At 37.8% G+C, this 12,881-nt stretch overlaps 1 protein-coding gene across 3 annotated transcripts in view; it reads right to left on the bottom strand.

Moving 5' to 3' along the window:
• Nucleotides 1-2,496: 2,496 nt before the first annotated feature.
• GNAQ (G protein subunit alpha q) overlaps nucleotides 2,497-12,881 on the bottom strand; it is a 312,313-nt gene continuing 301,928 nt past the window's right edge. For all 3 annotated transcript variants that reach the window (XM_016960988.3, XM_054658875.2, XM_063787785.1), the window contains one exon: nucleotides 2,497-7,744. In XM_016960988.3, the coding sequence (XP_016816477.1) occupies nucleotides 7,554-7,744 (191 nt within the window). In that variant the 3' untranslated portion in view covers nucleotides 2,497-7,553. The remainder of the gene's footprint in view (nucleotides 7,745-12,881) is intronic.

Raw genomic sequence — 12,881 nt, forward strand, 5'->3', positions numbered from 1 at the left:
TTCTGGTGCAGTAAGCCAGGGTGGTCTTTCCTGCTGACACTCTCCAGGTTTACAGAAAGGCATCACCTAAAGCACCTGAGGATGGCATGCAGGGCACTTTGAGAGCCAGGTGTCAGCATCTCTTCTCAACTCCAAGTTCAGTGACAAAAGCAAGCCAGCCCCTTTTGCTAAGACTGCTCAGATTCCTAGAATATAACCATTGATGCTATAACCCCTGACATGGCACCTGTACTTCAGGCATGACTGGCTGGTGCCCTGACTGGACAGTAGGTTGGCAGGCAGTGCCAGGATTCCTAACAGATATGCCCTCCTAGGTGAGGTCTGCCTCAGGGCAGACACAGTCTTAGCAGCAGCTACGTTAGCGTCCTGGCAGCTGGACACAGTGTGGAATCTCCATTTGCAGACCTTGTCTCTTCCTGGTCCTTTTAAGATGCTTTTAAGACCCAACATATAAGCACACGGAGCAAACTGGAAACAGATGGAGAGTCCCCAGGGCCCTTTAAGCAGTCTATCTCTGTGGGACAGGCCTAGTCTCCTGAGTTGCAAAAACATCTCTAGGGCTACGAAAGGGCTGAAACCTGGGAGCCCTGCCTTCCAGCTCTCTGTTAGTATGGTTCAGTGTGATTACTCTTAATTAAAGAGGGTAAGTTGCCTTATTTTATCCACAGGCTTATGAGACAGAAACATATTCTGGCCTTTGCATTCTTGAGGAAAACAGGGAGAGAGAAAAATCAACAGAGATCAAATTTCAATAGTCTTGAGGCATAAGAATTCAAAGGGAAAATAATCTTTTCAGTACTCTCTATGCATCTTAGATTTTAAAGAGACCTACATTTTATAACCAGGGCCTTGTTTTGCAGGAATCTATGGGACTCCCTTAAAACAGACTGGGTATAGCTCCTTGTAATAGCTGGATCCATGTTTTAGTTAGCCATGGCAATGAAACAAAAAAAAAATAATGATAATGCGTAATTTAAAACAAATCAGCCAGAAAGCCACTTCTAACCACTGCCTTTCACTCTCCACCCCTGATCAAATTTCAATAAGAGCTTCAAATATGGAGAAACTCACGAGTATGACAATCATTTGAAATTAGACAAAAAAGCAAGAAACTGGCTAGTTTACCATCTGAAATTGCTCTGCACACATTATGCAGTGTACCTGGTTGTTCCTTAGCATCAAGTTCCACCTTTTTGCTATGGCTTAATTGTCTCTCAAGAGGCAGGACTCAGGGCATCACAACCTGAGAGAAAAATGTGAGAAGGCAGGAAAGATGGGGAGTAAAGCAGAGAAGCTTTCAAGCCAACTGTTTTGTTACCGTTTCCAGAAAGACAGGACAGAAGACAATCTGATGGTGTAGGCTTGCTCTATGAGCCAAAAAGTCAAGTTAAATATTTGGCCCAATGACTGTTCAGTGAGTTTGTGTTTTTTCCTCTGGGTGGGGGTCTTTGGAATGATGGTACAAATAGATCATGGTCCTGAAGGGGTCAAACTCAGGTTAGAAGGCCAAAGAGAGGGGAGTGCTCCTGTATAGCTTAACACTCCAGTGTCTCTGCAGAACTAGGGTGTGGGAACCATCACTCCAGGCCTGTGCTAGATGACAGTCAGTGCCACGCCATTCCTTGAACAGTTAAGACAGAGAGAGAGAATACCATCTACTGGAAATGGTCTCTAAATCACACAAGGAGAGCTGAAGGCCTTTAAGCAAAAATGACACTCTCATCTCTTAGTATTTAGAGGGGACATATTCTGAAAAACAAAAATCCATAAGCAAGGGCTGGCTGCCAGTTGGAGTAACAGGAACAGGTTTTGCTTTTGCTGTGGCTTAAAGTCCCCACAAAAGTACCTATTTTCCAGAAAGCCACTTGCCACCATCACCTCCACTTAATAAAACTCCCAGAAGCAGCTGATTTTTAGCTGACCTCGAAAGCCTGGATGTGTTTCTAAAACTCACAGAGGACACCTGTGACAGGTCATTTTTCCCATGTGGAGTCTACCTATTCACTGCCAGTGTTCAAATGGGCAAAACTCTTAAGCCAGCCATTGGCCTGAGTACAGTGTGCTACCCAGCAAACCAGGGCAGATGTGTGGATTCTTTTTACTGATTGGGAGACTGCCTCAGGTTGAAGATTGCTGGCTCCTTTCAAGTCTTTATTGGACAGGTATTTACTTTTTTTTAACCAGTTAATTATAACCTAAATTAAGGCAAGTTTTTTAAAAGAGCAAATTTGATAAATGCTACCAATATGTGTATTTCCACTACAGGAGACTCTTATTTCTGATTATACACAGAAGGGAAAAGGTTTTTTGGTGTTTTTTTTTTTTTTTTGAAACCATTAAACTTGTTTATTTTGGAAAATGCAATATGCACAACAAGGTGTGTTAAGGAAGGAAAGATGTATTTCAGTACTCCTGTTAATACAAAACATTCTGAGAGGGGCTCGGGCAACTTTAACGGAAGCAAAACTCAACAATGAAGAATACTATAGTACAAAATTATGGCCAAAAATACTGTATTTTTAACCAGCAAGATCATTGGGGCATTATTATACAACATTAGGTGTTTTTTGCAAAACTAGTTCCCATCCCCAAACAATAGACAATACATGCATTTGAATGACATTTTAGGAACAGTAAATATTCTTTTAAATACTGCAAGTTAAAAATGTTTTCTGACAAAACTCCCTAAATACATAGGTCTAAGTAAGGGTTTCCAACAGGATGATGGGTGAGGAATCCAGCAAGGAGTTGCATTTAGAGAGTTCTTTGAGGAAAAGAAATCCACCAAAAACGTGTTTCAGTCAAAGTAACCTGGACAAAGTTACATAGTATTATTCCAGCTTTCTTTCCTGAACTTAAAAATGTTCTACCAACGAATACCTTCCTGTTTTTTCTGTCTACCAAAAGCTTATATAAAAGTCAGAATTTCTTTATCCAAGATCTGATTTTACCCAATAGATGTTTTCATAACATGTAAATGTCATTTGCTATATTGGGTTGGAATCATACAGGGAAATGGAGGACACAGGGTAGATAAGGAAGGCAAGGAGGAAATTAATATTTGAGCACCTACTATGTGCTAGGTGTGTATTCATACTTTGAACATATTCTAGAGGCAAGAGTGTTATTGAAAGGGCAGTGATCATTGGGAAGACAGCAGGAAATGGCTATTCTGTGAGAAAAACAAATGACAAGTTTAGGGTCTGTACTAAGTTATCTACTAAACAGCAGGTGTCTGGCTCCAAAAATCTCTAGCTAATCATATACAACTAAGCCATTTCTTTTCCTAATTTGATGGAACCAAAATGAAATCCCAAAGACACAGTTACCAGGACAGATCTATTAACGCTACATATGCTGGAAATATGTAGAGATAGATAAACATACAATATTACTAGTTTTATTTTTTTGTGTTTCTAACCAAAGATATATCTTTGGAAGAAAATATTAATGTATACCAAGCACACCTTATTTGTATCAATTGAGATGTTGATTACCAATTAAGTGGTTTTAAACCCTTATTTAATTTGAAGAAGAGCAGCAATATACATTACAATATTTGGGTACACTTTATTTTTATATGGGTTAACATTCTGCTATATTTCATTTCATTCGTTTTGAGAAACTGAAAACAAAGGGAAATCAAGGGTAATCGGTAGGTGATTTGAGGGAAATTTCCAACCAATATGTGAGTCTTGCAGTATTTCATTATACAGCCCTTTCTTCCCATTATTTATTTATTTTTTTTTGCAAATAAGTCATTTTGACCCAAATCCAGCATAAATAGCTTTTCACCAATTCCTAACTTAAGACAACTAAAATTTACAATCATGTGGCAGTATAAATTTTAAAATTACAGTTCGTACACTTTGACAATCAAGATAGTCTGAAGTACAAAAAAGTAAATTGCCCTTTAGCTGAATTACCTTTTTAAAATAGGCCTGCTAGTTAATCTACCAAAAAAAAAAAAAAAAAATACAAGTTTTACGTGTTCTTCAAATTCCTTTTGTAGTTGTCATCTGCTAGTAAACAACATATGCAGGTTCTTAAAATTTTTTTTTCCAGTCTATTCATGACATTCAACAGAGCTCTTTATATGGAAATGTTAAAAACAAAAACTTCTAGAGATTTATTTACTTTTGAATGGGTGTGTTATTTCCCTTTGTTTCAGATATGAGGCACAAACTTCTGAATTTAAGCTCTGTAAGGCATAGTAGAAACTTCCAATTTACAAATAAGGAATTCTCTGGGGGTTAGAACTGCCATGTCACGCAAAAAGGGAAAAATCATCTGTAAACTGGTACACTGCAATGTGTTAAGTGAGTCATGAAATGGCTGCTTGCCTTGGTATGCTGAAGAAAGGTTTCTGTGTTTTATGTTTTTGTTTTTGAATAAGACATGCCCAAGTCACCATAAAACTCACCACAGGCCTCCATTACCTAAGCATCAACAATAGGAGGCCAGTGGCACACGCTTATAACGCTTGCAATCACAATATAATATAAAGCATGAGTAAACTTTGTTTTTATACAAAACTGAAAAGAATCCCGTCCCGCCCCTAGCCCCTTCAATAAAACCCCGAAGAAACAAAAAAGAAAATCCTTTAGCTTCGATTGACTGGTGTGGCTAAAATTAGGTTTCTATGCATCACTGCTGCTAGGGTGATCAATTTTTTCCTTTCTCAAGAGAAGGGATCTTGTCATGCACCCTACAGGAACAGTGAAGCCACAAACCTCAATTCTGCATAGCAAATTCCATCCCAATTTCATAAAGACAAATATAACAATCTTTCCCTGTTTTGCTCAGCTTCTTCAAGCTTTGAGATCAGGTTTAATTGACTACATCTACTATAGCTCTATTAAATAGAATATCTTGATTCCCTAAAACTGTAACACTTATGATCTCGTGATGAGGTTTTCTCTATACACACTGTAGGCCTTCAAATGTTGTTGTTTAATTTTTTTTTTTTTTTTTTTTTTTTTTTGCTGCACCAAATTTAAGAACGCCCTTTCAGGCAAGCAGTGGTCTCTAGCTGTTAAAACATTTCCTTAGTGGATCACAATAGCTTCTAAAACTGCCTTTCTAGTAAAGGCCATCAGAGAGGTAATACTAAACTGTGCATTTGCCAAATAAGAATATGAATTGTATAAAAGCTCATATTCCAATCCTAGATCAAATGGCAAAAGTTCTACAAAGTTGGTTTCCATGTTTGTATAAAAGCTCTGACTGATTTTATGTATTTTGCTATGAAATTACCTTTGGGTCTTATAATCAGTATACCTCTACTCAGGAATGTGCAAATGATTTTATACAGCACGACGCTAGTACCGCTCTGTACGACAGTAAGGTTTTTTTTTTTTTCTTCTTTTCTAAATGGAAAGAAAATATCCCTAGTCAGAAATAAACTGACAAATTTACATTCTCCTCTCTTAAAAAAGTAAATAAAATAACATTATTCAAAATGTGAATTAGCTATAGACATACAATACAATTACATAGATACATATCAATACAGCACATTCAATCTGCCAAAAAATTAATGATTACAAAGCCAGTATGGATGCTGCAATATCAAGAGAGATGTATGTACAATGATTAGAGCATTTGTAATTGCACTATACCTACAGGCAGTCTGTTTGTTAAATTACAGGTGCTTTCTGAGCAAGGGAAAAAAAAAAAGTAACCTGTGTTGTTTGAGGCTGGGAGGATCAAGGATGAGAACATCTCATTACTGTTGGGTGGCTTTGGTACTCATTTAACAGGCCGTGATTTTTCTCCCTCCCCCTTTGTTGTTCCAAAAGAGTGATTTATATGGAAGTTTAGACTAGTGCCAAATACCACTATAGTTAAAATGAGACCAGTATCATGGCCTAATTCTAACGTCCCAGCAGCTTTGAACAATCATGATTCATTTTCTTAAATCAAATTTCAACTCAAGCTGCTTGACAGAAGCTTGTCAATACATGTGCTGTATTTTTTTTGCATTTGTTGAAAAATTGCACATATAGAATTCCAAACATTTCTCCTGGTAGGTTCAGTTACACAAATACATGTTCTATAGAACACTGAGAGGTTACTTTTGAGTTAAGTCCACAAATCTTCCATAAGTTCAACCTAATCAGTTACCAGTTCAAGAAGATCTTGAAGGTGGTAAACTAGCAGGAACTTCAGATTTTGGAAATTAAAGGTGTCGGAATAATACTACCAACCAATGTTCCTGGCAGACTTCATTGAACTTAAAGAACCACTGAGAGTAAAACTGGTTTCAAATAAAGAGGCATAAACAGATTTCCTGTTAAACCACACAGGATACTTTTTACATTGCCGGTTTGGACACTGAACATGGGACGTGAACACTAACAATGTCATCTTAAGGACAAAGAAAAGAATGGACCGTGAGAATCAAATTTCTAGTTACAACTGTTTGGCAAATGGCATTTCTGGTTCATTCTCAGCCAGTCATTTTAGGCTTCACAGTCTTACTCTCTTACATTTTAAGATACCAGCTTTTATTTTTTAAGTTCGTATTCATTTTATTTGACAAAAAGCCAGCTTTGGCAACACATACCCATAATAAAAGTCATTTTAAAATTGTGGCCCAAACACTAAGAAAAAAAAGAAAGGAAAAGCTTGAACAACAACAACAAAAAAATTAAGAACAACCTATAAAAAGGTCCTGGGTAGCAGCCATTAGGGTAATGTAGTGTCTGTTGGCATCTTTTTTGGCATCTGCAATTGAAAGAGAGGGTAAGAAAAAGAAGCAAAGAAGGGAGGAAAGACAATGGCACGTGGCATTTCAAAAGAAAGGACTCCTGTGTGTCTCTGATCCTGCCTTCTGCATATTTCTCTGAGCAATCAAGCTATGGCTGAAGGTAAACATCTAAAAGAAATGACACTTAACTGTTAGATGGGCATCCACTGTCCCAGTCCAAAGTGAGACAAGACAGTATATTCTATTAAAAAAGAAACTATGTGTGTATCCAAAGCAACACATTTAAAACCATAAGTATTAATACATGTAATCCTTCAGCAAAAACTACAAACTTAAATTAAGCTGATGATGGCTTAAATCGAACGATGTGTCCTGACTGTATCATTTGAGAGAAAAACTTGACCAAGAATGGAACTAGGATAAAGGCCATTGTAACCTGGGAAAAACATCAGGAGGGAGGTATGAATTAGAGGGGGAAAAAAAAGGGGAAATCAGCTTTGTTTTGCTCCATAGAAAAGAAAAAGAGAGAGAGAGAGAAACAAGTCTTATCTTTGTGAGTGCATGACTGAGAATTTAAAATACACTGAGTCACAAGGTTTTGCCTAAAAAAAAGATAGAGAGGAAATGTGCTGGGACTGTACTTCAGCATCCTCTGTTTTTCCTCTGAATAGTTTAAATAAAATCATAATATTTACTACAAACTCTGTGGACACGCTCACACAGAGTCCAGGACGGCAATAAATTAGTATTATGCAAATTGTTTTCCACAGAAATACAGTCCCTCTTGTGTATCTTCAATAGCCCACCAGGGAAGGGAAGGGCGGGTGTCTAGGAGGCACAATTAGACCAGATTGTACTCCTTCAGGTTCAACTGGAGGATGGTGTCCTTGACGGCAGCAAAGACAAAGCGGATATTCTCGGTGTCTGTGGCGCACGTGAAGTGGGAGTAGATAATTTTGTCACTGTCTGGGTTCAGGTCCACGAACATCTTCAGAATGAATTCTCGGGCTGCCTGGGCATCTCTCTGGGGTCCTTTCGGCCAAGAGACAAGAGGGACACTTTGTTACCTAATCTGCTAATGTATTCAATCATCATTGGTTCAATAAATACTGTGTCATTGCTCATGAAGCCTACATCTGCACTGCAGATTTGATCTGTTATAATCATTTTCCCTAACACTGCTATGTCTGACCATCCATCCACCCACCCAGGCACCCACCCATTCACAAAATGTGGATAGGTGAAAGCAGACAGATGACCTGAAAGCCAAGGCTAAGTTTATTTCTTAGCTTGGCCTTTCACTCTGATTCCCTGAGTGATTGGGAGCCACTGTAGGCTCTTCATCAGGGGAGTGATAGCTTACTTCTGTTCAACTGAGTTAATTATGCTTGTTTCAGCTATATAATAAGTGTGCACAAAGACACAGCTGCCTCGGGCTCTCCTGTCAATCTGTCCTCCAAACGACCCAACATTATGGATCATTTTACATCTTCCAGACTGACATCTCTCTTAGAACACCTGTTTGTAAGGCCAGGTCTATCTACAATGGGCCTCTCTAACAGTCTCACTTCCATAGATGTCTGGTATTTCTGAGCACACTACATTTGTGTAGCATTCAGTTCATGTGTGATGATAAAACAATTGGTTTATATTTTCTTTTCTTTTCTTTTTTTTTTTTTTTTTTGAGATGGAGTCTCATTCTGTTGCCCAGGTAAGAGTGCAGTGATAAGAACTCAGCTCACTGCAACCTCTGCCTCCCAGGTTCAAGCGATTCTCTTGCCTCAGCCTCCTGAGCAGCTGGGATTACTGGTGCCTGCCATCATGCTTGGCTAATTTTTGTATTTTTAGTAGAGACAAGGTTTTGCCATGTTGGCCAGGCTGTTCTCAAACTCCTAATCTCAGGTGATCCACCCGCCTTGGCCTCCCAAAGTGCTGGGATTACAGGTGTGAGCCACTGTGCCCAACCTATATTTTCTTACATTGATTTAAGAAGGAGTCTCTTATGTACCAAGAATTGTCCTAGATGCTTTGAAAAAGGATTGTGACATATCTAGCAAGATAAACTAAAAATGTAATTTTGCAATGGATTCTTAGATATGACATCACAGCACAGGTCATATTTTTCACAAAAGAAAAAATAAATTGGACTTCATCAAAATTAAAAACTTTATGTATCTAAGGACTTGTTTTTTTTTTTTTTTTTTTGAGACAGGGTCTTGCTCTGCTACCCAGGCTACAGTGTAGTGGAATGATCATGGCTCACTGCAGCCTCAACCTTCTGGGTTCAAGTGATCCTCTTGCCTCAGCCTCCTGAATAGCTGAAACTATAGGTGCCACCAAGCCTGGCTAATTTTTAAACTTTTTGTAAAGATGGGGGTATCACTATGTTGTCTTGAACTTCTGGCCTCAAGCAATCCTCCCACCTCAGCCTCCCAAAGTGCTGGGATTATAAGCATGAGCTACCACACCTGGCCAAGGCCATTATTAAGAAAGTGAAAAGCCAATCTATAGAATGGGAGAAAATATTTACAAATCATGTCATCTGATAGGCGTGTAGTATCCAGAATATATAAAGAGCTCCTACAATTCAATAACAAAAAACCCAATTAAAAAATAGGCAAAAGACTTGAACAGACATTTCTCTAAAGAAGATATACAAATGGTCAATAAGCACAGGAAAAGATGCTCAATAATGGTAATCATTTAGAAAAATGCATATCAAAACCACAGTGACAGACCTCTCCACATCTACTAGCATGGCTATAAAAATAACAAGGGTTTGGGAAAATAGGGAGAGATTTGTACTCTTGTGCACTGTTGGGAATGTACAAAGGTGCAGCTGCTGTGAAAACAGTTTGGTGGTTCCTCAAAAAGCTAAACATAGAATAACCATATGACCGACCCTGCTAGTCTACTCCAATGTATATATCTAAAGGAATTGAGAGCAGGGGCTCTGATAGACACTTGATCTTAGTCAAAAGGGCAAGAAGCAATGTACATCAATTTTAATAGCAGCATTGTTAACAACAGCCAAAAGGCGAAAACAATCCAAGTGTCCATCAACAGATACATGGAGAAACAAAACAAAACCAAACAGAATATTAGAATATCAGAAACAAAAAGAATATTATTCAGCCATAAAAAAGAGTAAAGCTCTGACAGATGCTGTAATATGCATGAACTGTGAGAACATTATAATAAATAAACCCAACATAAAATAACAAATATTGTATGCTTGCACACATATGAGGTGCTTAGAATTGGTAAACTCATAAAGACAGAAAGTAGATTAGAGGGTTCCAAGGGTTAGGGGGAGGAAGGAAATGGGGTGTTGCTGCTTAATTGGGGTGGTGAAAATATTTTGAAAATACTGGTGATGGCTGCACAGTATTGTGAGTGTAATTAATGCCTTTTATGAATTGTGCACTTAAAAATGTTAAAATGGCAAATTTTATAATTAAAAAAAGTACTATATCAAAACCCACTGAATTGTACACTTTAAATAAGTGAATTACATGGTATATAAATAATCTCAATAAAGCTGTTTTAAAAGTGTATTTAATAGGTACTGATATATTAATTTAAAACTTAGTGTAAATAACATCAAAACACCATCACCTTTCAAGTATTGGATACGTATCATATATCTGTCTTTGTGTTGCTTTATATATGCATTTCCTCCTATTTTTTCAAGTTAGTTCTATACCAAACAATAAGAAACTTTTTTTTTCCTTGAGACAGAGTTTCACTGTGTTGCCCAGGCTGGAGTGCAGTGGCATGATCTTGGCTCACTGCAACCTCCACCTCCTGGGTTCAAGCGAATCTCCTGCCTCAGCCTCGTGGGTAGCTGGGACTACAGGCATGCACCACCATGGCCAGCTAATTTTTGTATTTTTAGAAGAGAAGAGACAGGGTTTTGCCATGTTGACCAGGCTGGTCTTCAACTCCTGGCCTCAAGGGATCTGCCCACCTTGGCCTCCCAAAGTGCTGAGATTACAGGCGTGAGCCACCACACCCAGCAGGTTTTTTTCTATCATCAATATTCTTGTTACCTACTAGTAGGGATAAAGAGATCTTGCAGAACTCTATTGAGGGCTTGACCACCATTTCTAACAAAATGCACCCTGAGCTTCAGACAGCTGACTTGAATTATTCTCAAACCAACCTTTTTGTAAATTGGAGATTACTCCAATAAACTTATATCTGATAATGCCAGAAGATGGGAGGAAAGAATTATAAAAACAAATAGACTATCCTCATTTGTACAATTTAAAAAAGTAATGTTGAATTTTTGATGTAGGTGCCCAGAATTCAATTTTTTTAATGACTAAGAGGGCTGGCATCATATTTAATAGATAAAAAGTACAATTAAAAACAATATGTAAAGTATATATACAAGCAAATATATATATAATTAATGTTCCATCTTTTTCAATGTACTATTAACTTATTAACTCCAGAGAAGTAATAAAAACTATTCAAAACCAGAAAGTAACAGATTACCAGAGCTGGAGAAGTCTCTCATTTCATAAAAAGAACATTATATTTCTGGCTTCTGAATGAACTTCTGTATGATTTTGTACTTAAACTCTATTTGGGAAGGAAGGGACTATACCTTTTTTTTTCTTTTTTATTTACCCTACAGAATATAAGAACTAGATCCAAGTTCACTGAAGTGTACTTGAAAAGTGTTATGTTTTTAAGCATAAATTGTTATCTGAATAAACATACACTACAAAGAACTCATTACAGCCATCACAGCAGGAGCAGAATTCCACAGTCTCTATGAACAATCTTGCAATTCAAGTCCATGTGGAAATGGTAATTTCCTTTCTTGAAGAGAAATACAGAAATGGCATTCATTATGATTAAGACCTTGTAAGTACAGAAATGTGGAAGTATGAAATTTATAATACTATAAACATGCTTATTACAAAAACATCACTGCAGAGTGGGCCTCAATTTTTTCAGTGTTTGCTCATCTTACAAGGGCTTGGAGTTTCATGTAATGACTGCTGCACTGGCTTTGTAATAACAAAATCAATGTCTTTTTTCTTTTTCTGTGGCCAAGTTTCCTCTGTGCATTATATGTATACTGGGGTAAGGTAACAGTAAAAAAAAAAAAGTCTTCAGATTTCAGAATATTCACAATGGGCACATGCTGGAAGGAAAATGCTTGTAGTGGTGGGGAATCTGGGGAAATTATTGGAGAAAGGAGGTATGTGAAGAGATTAGGAAGATGGTGCAGAGATCAAAAAACAGCACTGCAAGCACTGATCACAAACTAAGTCTTTTATTGCGGAAAAATCAGCAACTGTGAAGTGTGGCTAGGTATGCTGCATCTGAGAAGTTTGAATGAACCCCTCAGAAGGGTTCACCTCCGTGGGCACCATGCTCTATCTATCTGTTCTGCATCCTCCCTTATGCAAGCACATCATGAAAACGTGCCAGCCCACAAGATGGGGTGTTGTGTATGGTGTGGCAATTTCTCACACGCTGATTCTTACCAAGTTCCAAGAAAAATTAAGAAGAACCTCGAGTGTGTGTGTGTGTGTGTGTGGCAGGCAAGCGTGTTTAGATCTAAGCCAGATGTTTCATGCCTACTGTATTCAGGTAGATGTGTTTGAAGCTTGAGGTGGGAAAGCAAGTTAACTACCCACACAGTCACTTCCTTCCATAGTTTTCTGAGCAACACTGAGAAGTGCAGTCTCAGGCATTGATGATTTGTTTCCGGGCTAGTGCAAATTAAAAGGAGTGAAAGAGAAAACACTGTTTAGACTGAGAAAGTGTTTTTCAAAGAACAGCAAAGCACAAAGGAAAATGTACTTGAAGAGAGGATATGAACACAATGCTAACAAAAGGTACCATTTCTAACATCTGGTGACATCCACAAATGTTTATATTTTCAATTCACCAACCTTCAGGATCTTACATGTATTTGAGAAGGGAACTTCAATTCATTTAACATGTAACATTTCCCTTTCACGAGCCAGGACTGTACCACATTCCATGTGGGATGAAAAGATGACTAAACCTCCATCCCTGATGTGTTTGTATCATCATAGAAAGCTATGAAGCTAAATTTAATCTTGGTTTTTAAAGTAATTACTTTTCTGAGGAAGCTTTTAGTAAGTACAAAAACACTGTGGAATGATATCCATCCTGGATA

The sequence above is a fragment of the Pan troglodytes genome, chromosome 11, assembly GCF_028858775.2.
Source record: "Pan troglodytes isolate AG18354 chromosome 11, NHGRI_mPanTro3-v2.0_pri, whole genome shotgun sequence".
Taxonomy (NCBI): Eukaryota; Metazoa; Chordata; class Mammalia; order Primates; family Hominidae; genus Pan; species Pan troglodytes.